Source organism: Schistocerca gregaria, chromosome 4 (assembly GCF_023897955.1).
Source record: "Schistocerca gregaria isolate iqSchGreg1 chromosome 4, iqSchGreg1.2, whole genome shotgun sequence".
Classification (NCBI taxonomy): Eukaryota; Metazoa; Arthropoda; class Insecta; order Orthoptera; family Acrididae; genus Schistocerca; species Schistocerca gregaria.
In genome coordinates, this window is record NC_064923.1 from 516630977 (window position 1) to 516649138 (window position 18162).

Below are 18162 nucleotides of genomic sequence, written 5' to 3' on the forward strand. Positions count from 1 at the left end.
TGGAGGCTTATCTTGAGGTGGTTCTCAGAGCATTATCAACTCCAAAATATTTTATTTTTAGCTTTTCTTCGTTCTTCTCAGTCAAGGTACTAATAGCATTTTGCGAAAACTACTACTTCTTCCGTTTCTTACAAATGTTAGTGACATTGGCTGTTTTGTACGCACTAGCCACATTTATTACAAAAATATCTTTCCTAATGAAAGATAATAAACATGAACTGTCGTTTACTTCAGTATATCACCAAACAGGAAGTACTCACCATTTATGGAGTTCAAATGCTTTAATATACACTCATCAGCCAGAACATTATGTACGCCGACGTACTATACATATAAACCTGTCCAGGCGACAGCAGCGTCACATGGCTACGAATGATTGCTAGTCAGACAAAATCACCGCGCATGTAGTATCAGTGAGCGTTCTGACCGTGTATAGAATGGGGAAGGGGCGCGATCTTTCTGTATTTGATCGAGGGCATATTGTGATGTCCCCAGAGGCTCGGCAAGAGCATTTCGTAACAGCACGACTTGTCGGGAGTTCGAGGAGTGTTGTGGTCAGTGTCTTCAACATTTGGTGAAACCATGTCCAGACTTCGTAGGGTTGCGGGGCTATCCCTCATCACTAATGTCGGACATCATAGGCTGGGCAGACTTGTAAAACAGTGCAGGCAGCAAACTGTGGTGGAACTAACACCAGACTTTAATGCTAGGTGGAGTACAAGTGTGTCTGAGCACTCCCAAAGTTGTTCCCCAGCAGCCGACCCATGTATGTGCGTATTCTGACTCCACATAGACAACTACGACTGCAATGGGCAAGTGATCATCCGCAATGGACATTGAAGCAGTGGCAGAGCGCTGCATGGTCTTACAAATCCCGATATCTTGGCTATGGGAAAGCGTGAATCCATCGCCTTCCGGGCGAAGAGCTCCTTGACTCCTGTACTGTAGTACGGAGATACACTAGGGGCGGCTCGATTATGGTCTGGGGAGCACTCACGTGGGCATCCATGGGTTCATTGGAGCTCTTAAATGCACGATGACGGCCAAGGAGTATCGTACACAGGTTGCAGATCACGTACACTCCTTAATGACGATCATGTTTCTCGACGGCAGTCTCATTTTTCAACAAGATAATGCGCTATGTCACAAGGCGAGGAGTTGCAGTTTACGGTAATTAGGTGACTTGTGTGTGTAGATGTGGTGCCGACTCCCTCCAGCGATCTACCAAGGCCTCATTTCTTTCATGACACGACGCGTCATCTCTGGTATTCCTGTCAGCGATGGACATACCGGCTATTAGGTAAATGTTTATAATGTTTTAACTGAGCAGTAGATAACTAATACTCATCAATCACTTTAAAACATCGTTACAATTATAACATCAAGTATTACGCACTAATACTAAGTGTAGGTGCGTACCGGCGGCGACACGGTCACTGGTATGAAGGTAAATTACTCAACCGCGATCAGGTGGCACGCAAAGAACAATAAGGGAGTGTCCTACCTGACAGAAGACAGGTAAGTGGAAACATGAATAAAATGTAAATTACATTAAAAATATAACTCCCTTCTTATACTGTAAATGTGCTAATTAAACATTAAAGTGAGCCGGCCGGAGTGGCCGCGCGGTTCTAGGCGCTGAAATCTGGAGCCGCGCGACCGCTGCTGTCGCAGGTTCGAATCCTGCCTCGAACATAGATGTGTGTGATGTCCTGAGGTTAGTTAGGTTTAAGTAGTTCTAAGTTCTAGGGGACTGATGACCTCAGAAGCTAAATCCCATAGTGGTCAGAGCAACTTGAACCATTTTTTTGAACATTTAAGTGACAAATCCATATACAATAATCAACACGCACGTGTGTGTGTCTCGTTGTATTTTATCAAAACCTTACGTAATGTGAGAAGTAGTACAACGTAAGACAGCTTATAGTGAATTGTAGCAGCACCGATAGCAGAGTTGTAGACCAAAAAGAGGGAACTCATGGAGTCCAAAAACAGCAAAACAAATAAATAAATAAATAGTCAATAATAATACACAATAAAGGGTGTTGTCAAAATTGTAGTTAGACTCCAAACCAACCAGAATGTGATCCATGTTGGACCAAAATATAAATTTATAATGAAAACAAATTTTCGCGGTTCGAGGTCTGGAGCCTATAGCCTCAAATATAGGGATTCTTTAGGTCAGACCAGGAGGAATTTTGCAACAACGTATAGGGATCAATGTACGAGTCCAACAAGAGTGATTTGCGAAATCATTTAAAGTCCGGGAAACATAATGTAGACCAAATTACAGAAGGCCTAAAATCTCACAGAAAAGTTCCAAAGGCCATGTACACATTAGTTTGGAAGGAAACACACTCAGAAAATAAACAAATGAAAGAAGAAACATGCACCCTGAAGGAATTATACAAATGTGACGTAAACCGTTAGATGTGATGTATATGTACAGGCAAGCAAATGATTACAATTTCAAAAAACATTATAATTTATTCAAGAGAAAGAACTTCAACAATTGTTCAAGACATTAACGCGATAATCCTTCTAAGGCTATTATGCAAGCATTTACTCAGCTTAGCATTGATTGACGGAATTGTTGGATTTCCCCCTCAGGGGCATCATGTCAAATTCTGTTCAATTTGTGTGCTAGATCGTCAAAAATGCGAGCTAGTCGGAGGGCCTCGCCCATAACGCTCTCAGCTGCGGACAGGTCTGTTACTTTTCTGCCCAAATTAATGTTTGGCAAGAACTAAGACAGGACGTGATGGGGAGGGCATTATCTTGCTGAAATGTAAATCCAGGATGGTTTCCCACGAAGGGCAACAAAACTATGCGTAGAATATCACCGGCGGAGAGCTGTGGTGTAAGGGTTACGCGGACGACAACCAAAGGGGTCCTACGATGAAATGAAATGGCAACCCAAACCATCACTTCTGGTTAGCGGGCCCTAAGGCTAGCGGCAGTCAGGTTGGCGTCCCACCGGTGACCACAGAGTCTCCAGACATATCTTCGGCCTGGAATCTCATTCCCTGGAGTAGAGTTTAGTTCAGTGATGAGTCCTGCTTCGAAATGAGCACTGATAACCAGTGAACACGTGTCTGGAGACCCCCCGAAGAGTTGTGGGTTACGAAACCCATTGTAGTCCGCACACGATTGGAGAGCCAGGAGTGATGCTCTAGGGTGCCATTGTTTTTCATAGAAGGACCCCTTAGACAGAATAACTGCTGGTATAAAGGCCAGAAGTGGACCAACGCGTTATTGACTTGCTCAATTTGTAAAGCTCTTTCTGTTGAATAAATCATCAGATTATTCAGAAACTGTAATCATTTGTTTGTCTCTACATATACATCAGAGTTACTGATTTCCGACCAAGTCGTATAATTCCCTCGTGGTGTGTAGTTCTGTGTTTCCCCGTGTCTTAGCGTGTACTTTTCATATAAAAAGACAGCGATGAGTAGTGATAAACGAGCAGAGGGTTTTCATAGATTTTTTTCTGACATCATCTATGATTTTTTGTGACGTTTCAGTGCATGAACAAATCAGCCCCCCCCCCCCCACTGAACCTTACCTATTTTTAGAGCCATATACATGAGGCTGCATTATTTTATTGTAAGCTTTCTTACATTGCACTGCTGTGCTACGAAAAATGTAAAATTTATTTTTCATCTAATTTACATTTTATTCTTGTTTGCACTTACCTGTAATGTATCAAATACGAGTGCGCTGCTACTGTGCTGTGAACGCTACCTGATGGTATTTGAACACCACCTTCTACCAGTATGTACGTACACTTTGTATGAGTACGTTCTGATTGATGATATACACTGTATTGATATTTTGAAGAATCGTGTAAGTGTTACCAATTCATATTACTGTGTTTGGACTCCATTAATTGTAAACAGTTCTCATTTTCTTATCTGTTGATAAAACATATATTGCAATATGGTATTAGGTGCAGTGACTTGCACATCTCATCATACAACGTATGTTTTTGCGACAGAAAATTCCTATGGACATGTGACCGATTGTAGATCTTTACGGAACTTGAAAGCATTCGGGAGGAAAAAATGGTTCAAATGGCTCTGAGCACTATGGGACTCAACAACTTATAGGCATAAGACCATGGTCCTAGGTATAATTGTCTGTCTAACGTCTCGTCTCCCAATGCTGGATGCCTCAAGTACCCTCATAGGGCGAGAGGTGGACACACGTGAGGCACCCAGGAACATTTTCAAACCTGATCGTTTTCGTCGTCCAGGTTTTTTGGTATGGGGGTGTGTAATATTGTAACCATCCTATCAAAATATTTGAACACTGTGCACTTACAGATAGACGTTATTGTAACACTATACTCCGACTCCATGTGCGTCTTCAGTGAGGGAGGGGGGCATTCGTAATTGATACCACTTTTATGGATGACAATGCGCGAGAGCGCTTGAAACTAGAGGATGTTCGGAGAATAGTCTGGCCTGTCCGTCAACCCGACTTAGGTCACAATGAGCACTTGTGTGATGCTTTGAGCCGGCCAGGGTGACCGAGTGGTTCTAGGCGCTACAACCTGGAACCGCGCGACCACTACGTTCGCAGGTTCGAATCCTGCCTCGCGCATGGATGTGTGTGATGTTCTTAGGTTAGTTAGGTTTAAGTAGTTCTAAGTTCTCGGGGACTGATGACCTCAGAATTGAAGTCCCATAGTGCTCAGAGTCATTTGAACCAATTGATGTTTTGAAAAGACGTATCACAGCACGTCCGTATCCACCGACAACCATCCACCACAACCTCTCTGGTTGGGGAATGTAATGCCCAGCCACCAGAACTTATGGCCAGCGTAAAATTTTCACTCCTGTTCGTCTCATTGCGTATCTCTTTCATTTACATTGTCTACTATTTGGTAGCAGCTCTTTACGCGTATGGTCCAAGTTTTTCGGAGCTACGTTTCTTGACAGTGACAGATCACGAAAGTCTCTTGTGTTCGGTAAATTTTAATCACTAGACATTAAACTGAAGATGTACAATGTGAATTATATTATTATCTGTATCTGTTTAACCGTTATTGTTTTTATGTGGTAATTCCTGATGTCGATCAGGATGGTTGGTCCTAGACACTTGACAATACGTACTGTTTCTAGTGATTGTCGTCAACTATGAGGTTGATCAGTAATGGGTAAGACCTTATTTTGTTCACTAAACGACATTGTGGCATTATGTCAAGCGTCTTCCGGAATTTAAGGAACATCACTCCAGTCTGGCAGCCTTTGTCTACGGCTCTCAACATTTCATTGACAGAGAGACTGAGTAGAGTTCAACAAAATCTTTGGCGAATCGTGATTCAGTTTTATAAAGGATATTTTTGTCGTACAAAACTTTATAATGTGTGAGTAGATACAGAACGTTTCACGGTTCATGCTGCACACTTCTAGAGGTTATAGAGGGGATGTAGTAGATCAAGTTTTACTTAGAAACCCATGTCCGAAAACGCCATCCAATGGGGCTACAGAGCGACAAAGTTTTGATCGCCGACGCCTGTAATTTTATGTACAGAATAATTCAATGGCGATGTTACAAACTTTCAAGGATTATGGGGAAGGGTAAATGTATCAATTTAAGCGAAGAGTCCCTATGCGGAAAATGAATGAGTCTACAGTTATAATCGAAAACGGTTCTGATAACTCTGATAGTGACATACATGTACCAGTACTCTTGTTGTAAGACTGTAGGATATACAATTTACAGAGGAACCGGACCAAAACAAGAAAAAATATCTAGCATAAGATGAAAGGTCTCTGTTGGATTCCTTTCATGTTAATTTCTTAAATCTGTTGCCATTTACGGCATAAATTCCTCTTCTAAATTTACTGTGGTGTTTCTGACTATCTGGGAGGAGACTGAGAAGTGATCGTGTTACTTTTACACATAAACAAGAACGATCTGTCACACTACTACACTTTAAAACACAGTTTATATGTAATTCATGTCACACAGTCTCATACGGAACCTACATCCACTTTCTTTTATATACTGTATATGATAAGATACTGTCATCCCCCTTCCCTTCTGTGTGAGAGGATGAATGAGCAAATGTGTTTCTAGTTGCACGCTCGATGGTAGCAAACAAGCCCATGTGCTAGAGAACAGTAGGACCAACGTCGGAACAGGTAGCTACGTTTTCTAGAAGCAGAGAGGTTTTCCATTCTTAGTATGTTCCTGTCCGTCCCTTGTCATGTTGGTATAGGGAGCTGCCACTCTGGTCACTTCCGTTGGTGTTTGTGAAGCACGCTCGGTAGCGGGCCAGGTCAGTCTGTCCGCGGCGAGCGTCTGAAGTGGTAAGATCTCCGGCTAAGCGCGTGTCTGCTAAGTCCGCAGGACAATGGATTTCTTAAGTTCAGCCTAACTAAAAGTTTAATCACCTTTATTTCAGGTTTAGCTGTAAAATATCTAATGCTATCTTAAATTGCAACGCAGAGTATTTCGAGTGTGAAGTTCAGAATATATTCCGGTAGTTGCTTGGTCACTACTTTGTGGAAAAAGTGGAACCACGTGTTGATCAGTAACTCTAACTAAGATCATCAATCTTAAATGCGAATGTGCGTGAGTGTTATAACGTCTCGTCTTGACAATATTTTTCAATATAGCAACTTTTCTTTATGTTAAACCCACGTGGGGTGTACTTTGTGAGACCAGTACCACGTGTTTATACAATTGTTTGACCCATCAGGTTAACAGTAAGACGATAGTAACCAGTTCCAGGTTTTTCTTTTGTAAATTGCTTTTCGATCTAATTTATTTAAATTATCAGAATTATTATGGAGTTACACTCTTTGTGCAAGCGAAGTTGAACACGTAAAGCATGTGTTGTAATCATCAAAGTAGCCCTCAGCTGTTCTTTTCGGGAAGATTTCACAGAGAGTTAGTATGAATTTAGTATACCAGTGTGTGGTAATTACATGACGGACAGGATTGCGCTACGAACGTAACTTCTTTGGGTGGAAATTGAACCGGTTGGTTGTGATTAATTTCCTCTTGCATATGTTTCAACGTTCTTCGTGTGTTATTTTATGAATGCAGTGTTGTATACAGTCTCCCAATCTTGGCTCCATATTTGATGTGTTCCGTAAGATTACAATCTCACTTTTTCACAATCCTAAATAAGGCACCAGTTTAGTTATGAATCAAGTTTAATATGCTGAAATTTCAATGACCAAAGTTAAAATAAATTTCCAAATATAAACTGATTTATTTCTTTTTATTTAAATTCTCTTTTACATAGATACATCACCGGTTGTCGTATGACTATTAAAAGATTATAATTAATGTTAGTCTGGTTGAGAATTTGGTGAGCTAGACTGGATACCTGGTGAAACAGTTGCGCAGTAATGAAATGTTAACTAACCCCAGACAGCTCACAGCTTTTAACCCGCTTTTATTGTCTATCAGCACCGCTTATATCACAAATTCAAGCAACAACGTTAGAAAGAGTCATGAACACTTGGCTCAATAGGGGAAGATGTCTTTCACACTAGCGATAATAAAAAAGCTCCTCAAGTATGCATTTTACGGCCGTTGTTTAACAGAATTTTTTCTTGTTTTCATCTGTACTGCTACCTCTGAAATTTGCGCACCAAACAGTCATACGACAGCAATGCCAGTACGACCATATTTATTCTGCTGTCTGGCCAGAGATATCACAATGGTTTCTGCCTACAACTTTCGACTCGTTTGTTTGGCGCACAGGGACCTTCACCGCGAATGGATACATTTACACTTTTGCGTCATCCTTGAGAGTTTGTGAAATTATCATTGAATCATCATTTATGTAATGACTCTGTAACGTCATTAGATAACGTTTCCGGACATGGGTTCCTGTGCAAATCTTGATCTTTTGAGTATCCTCTACAACCTCTAGAAGTGAGTAACATGAATTGTGAAACACTTTGATTACAGGAGACTATAAAGGCCGTTAGCGTTTCAAAATGTGCTGAGCCGCAACGTCAGTCGCGCTTGCCTCCCAGTTCCCCAGATCTAGGTCCGTTTGATTGTTGGTTGTGAGGTTACCTGAAGTCGCAGGTGTAGCGCGATCGTCCGATCTCATTAGGCATGCTGAAGGACAACCTCCGACGGCACTTTCTCGCCATTCCTACCAATGAGCTGTAGAGTGCTGTGAGAAACGTTGTCCCTCGAGTACAAGTATTGTTGATAAACGACGACCGGCATGTCGAACATTTGTCATACAGAACATGAATTGTTATACTGCTTTCGTATGTTGTGTATTGCTATCCGTTGATGATTTCGAGCTTTTCTTTTGGATCTGTAGAACTTCACCTCATTTCAAGAATGTGTGTCAATTTCAACCCCTCTAAATATATTATTTCGTAAAGTATTCAAACTTCATGTTAATGAACTTTTGGGTCGCACTGTATTACTGATGCCGCTATAGTGCTTAAATATTTGTGTGTTTTATTTATGCGCGACGCTTTTCTTTCATCACCACCTCAGATTTTCCGATATGTACTAATATGTCGATTTAGTCATTTTGTTGAGTGATCATGATGCTGTTATCTTCTATTTGCATTATCCTCTGCTTTTATATCGTGATTGCCCTGTGTAGTACAAATGGAATTTAGGACAAGAGGGGTCTCTACGTAATGACTTCCAGAGGAAAGCCAACGGGCTGCCGGCGGAGCAGCGCAATTTGGCGAACCGCCGTGCCGACAGTGCGACAGCCTGTGTTCGGGCCAGCCAGAAAGGCAGCGAGGCGAGGGAAAGGAAGGGAAGACCAGGGGCGGCGGTTGGCGGCTGACCGCTTCTTACAGACGCTGCCCACGGCGGCTCGTAATTGCGCGGGGACGGTACAAGGCGCGCGGCCGCCGGGGGTGGACAGCGCTGCCGTAAATTGCCACCCCCGCCGCCCCCGCAGTCGCCGCCCCCGCCAGCAGACTATTTATTGTGCCGCCTTCGTACTGCCCTGCTCGTTCCGCAGCCGGGCCGGCGCCAGCAGCCCATGGCGACATCCGCCCTCGGTGCTGTCTCTCTTCTCTACTCTCCTATTCTGCTGCTAATCATCTGGTTATCACTACTCCCGTCGCAAATCCTGCCACACGGTGTAAGACACAGGCGAGAAATTAGAAACAACACGAAGCAAATTCGACCACAGCCTTGAACCACGAAGAGTTTTCTTTCTTTTTCGTTTCATCCAATTAAGCCTTCGTGCAACCTTTGCCTGAATATGGATGCAGATTTATCGATCTGCAAGGCCTTTGCATCTGGAATTGCTGGATGCTGTTCACTACGAGGGTATTAGGTTGTCAATAAGGGCTTGTCGCAGAAGTCCAGTTGCTATCCTATATGCAGAGTATGGTGAACCTCCAATGCCTATTTCAGATCTTCTCGTGTTGTGTCTAGCGTAAGGGGCTCGGTCTATGCAAAATCGCCAGTATTCATCTCTGTTAGCCGCCGCTGGAACGTTTGTTCCGTAATCGTCCGGGGGCAACGAGGATATTTGGGATCCGTGCTAGGAAGAGCCTAGAATTACAGCAATTGCTGGCATTAAGGTCCAAAGCCAGGGGTGGAGTAAGGGATCCCTCTGGCTATTACAGACGACAAGATAACTTTTCGAATTGACTTCACATGGGAAGAATTATAGTCCAGACTATGATTTTAAAATTAAATTTAGCGAGGTTTCAAATCGTCACTCTTTTTTTAATTACTATTTACACAAATGGGTGTAGGCAGGCAGATTTTATCTATTGCTGCGTCGTGTTCTCTTATCCTCTGCCTGGGGCTCCCAGAGCTGCTCTCATTTTGTTATGTGGAACTGTTCACTATCCTAAGGGCACTGGAGCACATGAGACATTTAGAAATTCCTCATCTGCTCCGATTCTCAATCTGCGTTTCTGATGTACCCAGTAGATCGCATGGTACTAGAAGTGCAAGACCGTCTCCTTCTTTTCCAAAGGCAGCAAAAGGAAATAATTTTCTGCTGGGCTCCGGATCACATAGATATTCGGGGCAACCAACCCACTGACGCGGCTGCCAAAGAGTCTAACACCCTCCCATCTCCTGCTCCATGTTCACTCCCCCTGCAGGTTGTTAGCACTTGCGTTAACCCGAAGACCATGTGTTGGTGGGAGTCTCAGTGGCTGGAAGTGAAGAATATAAAGTTGTTTTCCGGCAAACCCTCAGTGAGACCGTGTCTCGCCTCCTTCCGACCATGAAGCATAAAGAAATAGCTCTTACAAGTCTGAACTAGGACATTGCCAACTGACTCATGGCTTTCTTATGCGCCGTCTCGAGACCCGACTTTGTCGCAGATGTGGACACAGCAGCGGATGAACCAAATCTTGAGTGTGTTTTATATGAGGACCAGAGGGCAGATTTGTCTCCCACAGGACCTGCAATCTATATTGACTGACACTGAAGCGAGTGTAGCTCGTGTTTTCAGATTTTATGTGATATCAGGACTTATTTCCAAAATATTGGGTGTGAGGTTGTCATGTGTCACAGAGTCACTCGACTACACTTTATTTCTAACTAGGCAGCGAAAGGCGTCCCCGGAGGCTGATCAGAAAGCCTCCCCGGTGCGTCTGACAAACCGGTTTCAGGCACTGTCTCTGGCTGAGCCAGATGCAGCTGCCTGCCCTGTTTCAGAGGATCATTCTCAGCCTTCAAGGTCCGGGCAATCGCAGAGGGTGGGCTTACTGGTAGTTAGGAGCTCCAATGTTAGGCGCGTAATGGGGCCCCTTAGGGATACGGCGGCTAAGGAGGGGAAGAAATCCAGTGTGCACTCCGTGTGCATTCCGGGAGGAGTCATTCCTGATGTGGAAAGGGTCCTTCCGGATGCCATGGCTGAAGAGCACAGGGTGCAGCCATCTGCAGGTGGTGGCACATGTCGGCACTAATGACGTGTGTCGCTTTGGATCTGAGGAAATTCTCTCTGGATTCCAGCGGCTATCTGATTTGGTGAAGGCTGCCGGTCTTGCTTACGAGATGAAGGCAGAGCTCACCATCTGCAGCATCGTCGACAGAACCCACTGTGGTCCTTTGGTGCGGAGCCGGGTGGAGGGTCTGAATCAGAGGCTCAGACGGTTTTGCGACCGTGTTGGCTGCAGATTCCTTGACTTGCGCCATAGGGTGGAGGGGTTTCGGGTTCCGCTGAATAGGTCAGGAGTTTACTACACTCAGCTGGCGGCTACACGGGTAGCGGAGGCTGTGTGGCGTGGACTGGGCTGTTTTTTTAGGTTAGAAGGCCTCGGGAAAGTACGGGGTGGGCTGCAATGTCAAAGGGTGCATGGCAAATACAGGACGTGCTTGGATCAAGGAACAGTCGGAATTATAGTTGTAAATTGTTGTAGTTGCGCTGGAAAAGTCCCTTAGCTATAAGCGCTAATAGAAAGCACAGAAGTTGATATCGTTATAGGTACAGAAAGCTGGCTAAAGCCTGAAATAAGTTCTGCAGAAATTTTTGCGAAGTCTCAGACGGTGTTCAGGAAAGATAGATTAGGCAGAATTGGTGGTGGAGTGTTTGTGTGTGTCAGTAGTGGTTTATCTTGTAGTGAAGTCGAAGTAGATACTCCGTGCGAATTGGTATGGGTGGAGGTTACACTTAACAGCCGAATTAAGTTAATAATTGGCTCCTTCTACCGACCCCCAGACTCCGATGATACAGTTGCGGAACAGTTCAGAGAAAGTTTGAGTCTCGTAACAAATAAATACCCCACTCATACGGTTATAGTTGGTGGGGACTTCAACCTACCCTCGGTATGTTGGCAAAAACACTTGTTCAAAACCGGTGGTAGGCAGAAAACAACTTCCGAGATTGTCCTAAATGCTTTCTCCGAAAATTATTTCGAGCAGTTAGTCCACGAACTCACGCGAATTGTAAATGGTTGCGAAAACACACTTGACCTCTTAGCCACAAACAATCCAGAGTTGATAGAGAGCATCATGACTGATACAGGGATTAGTGATCACAAGGTCGTTGTAGCTAGGTTCAATACAGTTTCTTCCAAATCCATCAGAAACAAACGCAAGATAATTTTATTTAAAAAAGCGGATAAAGTGTCACTAGAAGCCTTCCTAAAAGACAATCTCTATTCCTTCCGAACTGACTATGCAAATGTAGACGAGATGTGGCTCAAATTCAAAGATATAGTAGCAACAGCAATTGAGATATTCATACTTCATAAAATGGTAAGAGATGGAACGGATCCCCCATGGTACACAAAAAAGGTCCGAACGCTGTTGCAGAAGCAACGGAAAAAGCATGCGAAGTTCAGAAGAACGCGAAATCCCGAAGATGGGCTAAAATTTACAGACGCGCGAAATTTGGCACGGACTTCGATGCGAGATGCCTTCAATAGGTTCCACAACGAAACATTGTCTCGAAATTTGGTAGAAAATCCGAAGAAATTCTGGTCATATGTTAAGTACACAAGCGGCAAGACGCAATCAATACCTTCGCCGCGCAGTGCCGATGGTACTGTTACCGACGACTGTGCCGCTAAAGCGGAGTTATTGAACGCAGTTTTCCGAAATTCCTTCACCAGGGAAGACGAATGGAATATTCCAGAATTTGAAACACGAACATCTGCTAGCATCAGTTTCTTAGAAGTAGATACCTTAGGGGTTGCGAAGCAACTCAAATCGCTTAATACAGGCAAGTCTTCAGCTCCAGATTGTATACCGATTAGGTTCCTTTCAGATTACGCTGATACTATAGCTCCCTACTTAGCACTCATATACAACCGCTCGCTCACCGATAGATCTGTACCTACAGATTGTAAAATTGCGCAGGTCACACTAGTGTTTAAGAAGGGTAGTAGGAGTAATCCATTTAACTACAGACCTATATCATTGACGTCAGTTTGCAGTAGGGTTTTGGAGCATATACTGTATTCAAACATAATGAATCACCTCGAAGGGAACGATCAATTGACACGTAATCAGCATGGCTTCAGAAAACATCGCTCTTGTGCAACGCAGCTAGCTCTTTATTCGCACGAAGTAATGGCCGCTATCGACAGGGAATCTCAAGTCGATTCCGTATTTCTAGATTTCCGGAAAGCTTTTGACACCGTTCCTCACAAGCGACTTCTAATCAAGCTGCGGACTTATGGGGTATCGTCTCAGTTGTGCGACTGGATTCGTGATTTCCTGTCAGGAAGATCGAAGTTCATAGTAATAGACAGCAATACATCGAGTAAAACTGAAGTGATATCAGGTGTTCCCCAGGGAAGCGTCCTGGGACCTCTGCTGTTCCTGATCTATATAAATGACCTGGGTGACAATCTGAGCAGTTCTCTTAGATTGTTCGCAGATGATGCTGTAATTTACCGTCTAGTAAGGTCATCCGAAGACCAGTATCAGTTGCAAAGCGATTTAGAAAAGATTGCTGTATGGTATGTCAGGTGGCAGTTGACGCTAAATAACGAAAAGTGTGAGATGATCCACATGAGTTCCAAAAGAAATCCGTTGGAATTCGATTACTCGATAAATAGTACAATTCTCAAGGCTGTCAATTCAACTAAGTACCTGGGTGTTAAAATTACGAACAACTTCAGTTGGAAGGACCACATAGATAATATTGTGGGGAAGGCGAGTCAAAGGTTGCGTTTCATTGGCAGGACACTTAGAAGATGCAACAAGCCCGTTAAAGAGACTGCTTACACTTCACTCGTTCGTCCTCTGTTAGAATATTGCTGCGCGGTGTGGGATCCTTACCAGGTGGGATTGACGGAGGACATCGAAAGGGTGCAAAAAAGGGCAGCTCGTTTTGTATAATCACGTAATAGGGGAGAGAGAGTGGCAGATATGATACACGAGTTGGGATGGAAATCATTACAGCAAAGACGTTTTTACGAAATTTCAGTCACCAACTTTCTCTTCCGAATGCGAAAATATTTTGTTGAGCCCAACCTACATAGGTAGGAATAATCATCGAAATAAAATAAGAGAAATCAGAGCTCGAACAGAAAGGTTTAGGTGTTCGTTTTTCCCGCGCGCTGTTCGGGAGTGGATTAGTAGAGAGATAGTATGATTGTGGTTCGATGAACCCTCTGCCAAGCACTTAAATGTGAATTGCAGAGTAGTCATGTAGATGTAGATGTAGATGTAGTCACCCAGCGACAATCATTTCCTCAGTTTTTAATTGTGCCTGTTCTAGTATTTTATGCTTCAATTTATTTAGTTATTCTGCTGTCTTTTGTCTAAGTTTTATTGATGGACTGTTATGATGCTCACCATAACCGGGTTATCTTTCCAAATCTTTTGTATGGATGCAGCTTGGCATTCTAATTTGTTGTTATTTTTAATAGATTTTTACCACACTTGTCTGTATTTAATTCAAGCAAGAACGCTAATGACCTTGATGTTTAACTCCCTAATCCACAAGTCATCATCATCGTCCTCATCTTGTAGTGTAATGTATCCTTCCTAACAGCATAGAGGCTGTGCTGTTTGAGGCTTCCTCGACGTATTTGCTGCATGAATGGCTCACGGGCGTCGCGTAGGGTAATGTTGTGTGAACTGCACAATATTTCAACGAGACAACGACTCGTCTTCTGCAAGTGCTATTGTTATATTGCTGTTATGGTGCACCAGGTGACGTGAATAATGAAGTGTCACAAGTGTCGATCAATTTCTTTTTGTAACTTGATACCGAATGACTGGAGAGTATAGCATTGCACAGTGCAAGATTGAGGTAACTAGGAGACATCAGGTAAAATTTATGACTGATCATAAGAATAAAAGAGATCAGCATTAGCTGATATTGCTATAGCAATAGTGTATGATGGAACACTGTCAAAGAGGTGCTTCGATGAGATTACGAAGGTGATAGGATACTAACGGTATCTGTGGAACAACCCTAGCAATGTTAACTGTCAATTTGGAATAACAGAAAAGTCAAGGTTGTTAGCAGCTAGAGTTTTTGTATTTTACAACGTTAACGACTGTGACTGATATTATGATAGTTTTGTAAAGTCAATGGTTAATGATGAATATTATGTAACGAAGTGCAATTTTATCTTGTGAAATTCCATGCACTGTCAGAAGCCCGCATCGCTACAGAAGGATTGATAATTACAGTGATCACTGGCTCTTCTGCGGATTTATATGCCTGCACAACGAGTAAATAACGGCATCATTTGGTCAAATAACCTACCTGCAACAATTTCCAGCTGTTGCACTTACGGTTACGAGTTTGTCTCAGTCTAGAGATGTTTCGTTACCCACCCGGGACACGGGGCGGAAATTTAAACAATCAAGTAAACCTGTTAGCGAACAAGTAGAACAAATACAGTTACAGTATTAAATGCTGTGTAGTTCTACTTCTATAAGGTCCATGAAGGAAGTTAGGAAATGTAAAGGCACCAGAGGAACAATTAGGACACGTTCATAGGATATGGTGACTTGGAAAAGCGAATGTAAAATACTGGGATATGATCGAAATTATGAGAAAAACTGTAGTAAGCTATAAGGAAAATCGGGTAATATACAATAACTACAAGAAACAGTAGGCAACAATAAGATTAGAAGATCAACCACCAGATGCTTGGTTTATAAAGGCTGTACGAGAATGCAGTCTTTCACTCATACATCTACATCCATACTCCACAAGCCACCTGACGGTGTGTGGCGGAGGGTACTCTGAGTACCTCTATCGGTTCTCCCTTCTATTCCAGTCTCGTATTGTTCGTGAAAAGAAAGGTTGTCGGTATGCCTCAGTGTGGGCTTTAATCTCTCTGATTTTATCCTCATGGTCTCTTCGTGAGATATACGTAGGGGGGAGCAATATACTGCTTGACTTCTCGGTGAAGGTATCTTCTCGAAACTTCAACAAAAGCCTGTACCGAGCTACTGAGCGTCTCTCTTGCAGAGTCTTCCACTGGTGTATATCTATCATCTCCGTAACGCTTTCGCGATTACTAAATGATCTTGTAACGAAGCACGCTGCTCTCCGTTGCATCTTCTCTCTCTCTTCTATCAATGCCATGTGGTACGGATCCCACACCGGTGAGCAGTATTCAAGAAGTGGACGAACAAGTGTACTGTAACCTACTTCCTTTGTTTTCGGATTGCATTTCCTTAGAATTCTTCCAATGAATCTCAGACTGGCATCTGCTTTACCGACGATTAATTTTATATGGTCACTCCATTTTAAATCGTTCGTAATGTCTACCCCCCCGGATAATTTATGGAATTAACTTCTTCCAGTTGCTGACCTGCTATATTGTAGCTAAATGATAAAGGGACTTTCTTGCTATGTATTCGCAGCACATTACACTTGTCTACATTGAGATTAAATTGCCATTCCCTGCACCAAGCGCCAATTCGATGCATATCCTCCTGCATTTCATTACAATTTTCCAGCATCATCCTCAAAAAACCTCAGTGAACTTCCGATGTTATCCACAAGGTGATTTGTATATATTGTGAATAGCAACGGTCCTATGATACTCCCCTGCGCCACACCTGAAATCACTCTTACTTCGGAAGATTTCTCTCCATTGAGAATGACATGCTGCGTTACGTTATCTAGAAACTCTTCAATCCAATCACACAATTGGTCTGCTAGTCCATATGTTCTTACTTTGTTCATAAACGACTGTGGGGAACTGTATCAAACGCCTTTTGGAAGTCAACAAACACGGCATCTACCTGGGAACCGGTGTGTATAGCCCTCTGAGTCTCTTGGACGAATAGCGTGAGCTGGGTTTCACACGATCGTCTTTTTCGAAACCCATGCTGATTCCTACAGAGTATATTTCTAGTCTCCAGAAAGTCATTGTACACTAATATAATACGTGTTTCAAAATTCTACATCTGATCGACGTTAGATATATAGGACTATAGTCCTGCACATCTGTTCGCGTCCCTTCCTGAAAATGGGAATGACTTGTGCCCTTCTCCAATCTTTTGAACTGCTACGCTCTTCGAGAGACCTACGGTACACCGCGGCAAGAAGAGGGGCTAGTTCCTTCGCGTAGTCTGCGTAAAATCGTACTGGTATCCCATCAGGTCCAGCGGCCTTTTCTATTTTCAGCGATTTTAACTGTTTTTCTATCCCTCTGTCATCTATTTCCGTATCTACCATTTTGTCATATGTGCAAGGCTTTGTCTATGTTTATGTTTGCTGTGAAGTTCCCTTTGCTTCCGTAACAGTTTTCTAACTCGGTTGTTTTACCACGGTGGCTCTTTTCCATCTCTTACGGTCTTGCTTGACACATACTCATCTAATGCACATTGTACAATGGTTTTTAGATCGGTGTTCATAGTAGTCTAGTACGAAGCGTATGAATGAGCAACTGCTGCATCCTTTTCATCCTAACGGAATATGAGCCTCGCAGCGGACGATCATCCACCTCGGTTTCAGTTTTGTACCCTGTTTTCTGTATTAGGCTAACGAAGACCCTAAGTTTCCTGTTGTTCAGCTTATTGATGAGGCAGAAGGATGTCATGTGACACACAAATAAAAAGAACACTTTGTATCTGCCAGTATCACAGTTAATAATGTTTCTATTATTATAACGGCAGCAATAGAAGCAGTAGTATAGGGGGCAAGTACAAGTGGCCAGGAGAACAGAGTTGCAGAACAAAGAAACTCAGCAGAGGAAGAGAAACACAGTACTAATCTGACTACAACAGTTCTTGAAAACGACCGCCGTTCATCCTTGGCTCTTTTGGGCCATGGTCAGCAAGTTACTGCAAGCGGATCGAAGCTGGACTGCTGAAATTGCTATAGTCTCTTCCGATATATTCTGCTGCAGTTCTTAAAGACTGTGAGGGTTGTTATGATGCACTCTAGACCTGGGTGGCCGGCTAGGGCCACAACCAGACTGTTCTCAGGTAACAAAGCCGTTAGGTGTGAAAACTGTGTCAACGTGATACAAGGTTCGGCCGGCTCTATAGGCAGTTGCTCCATCCTGTTGGAAATATCTGTAGGTCGTTTCCTCCTCCGTTAATGCTGCCACAAATGATTTCAAAATGCAGGCAATGAAACGCGCCGAAGTCACCGTCTGATGATAGAAGATGGGACCAATAATGTGGCGGCAGACACTGCACATCAAACGCCAACCTTCTGATCAAGCTATGGGTTTTCGTGGAAGTCGCACGGATTCTTCGCGGCATAGAATCTGTGCTTCTGTGATTTGGCATAGCCACTCAGGTGAA

At 43.2% G+C, this 18162-nt stretch overlaps 1 protein-coding gene across 1 annotated transcript in view; it reads left to right on the forward strand.

The window, feature by feature from the left end:
- The window catches only part of LOC126267789 (homeobox protein engrailed-2-like), a 132919-nt gene that overhangs the window by 52680 nt on the left and 62077 nt on the right, over window positions 1-18162 (forward strand). The window contains exon 2 of the mRNA XM_049973093.1: window positions 8851-9014. Within this exon, the coding sequence (XP_049829050.1) occupies window positions 8851-9014 (164 nt within the window). The remainder of the gene's footprint in view (window positions 1-8850; window positions 9015-18162) is intronic.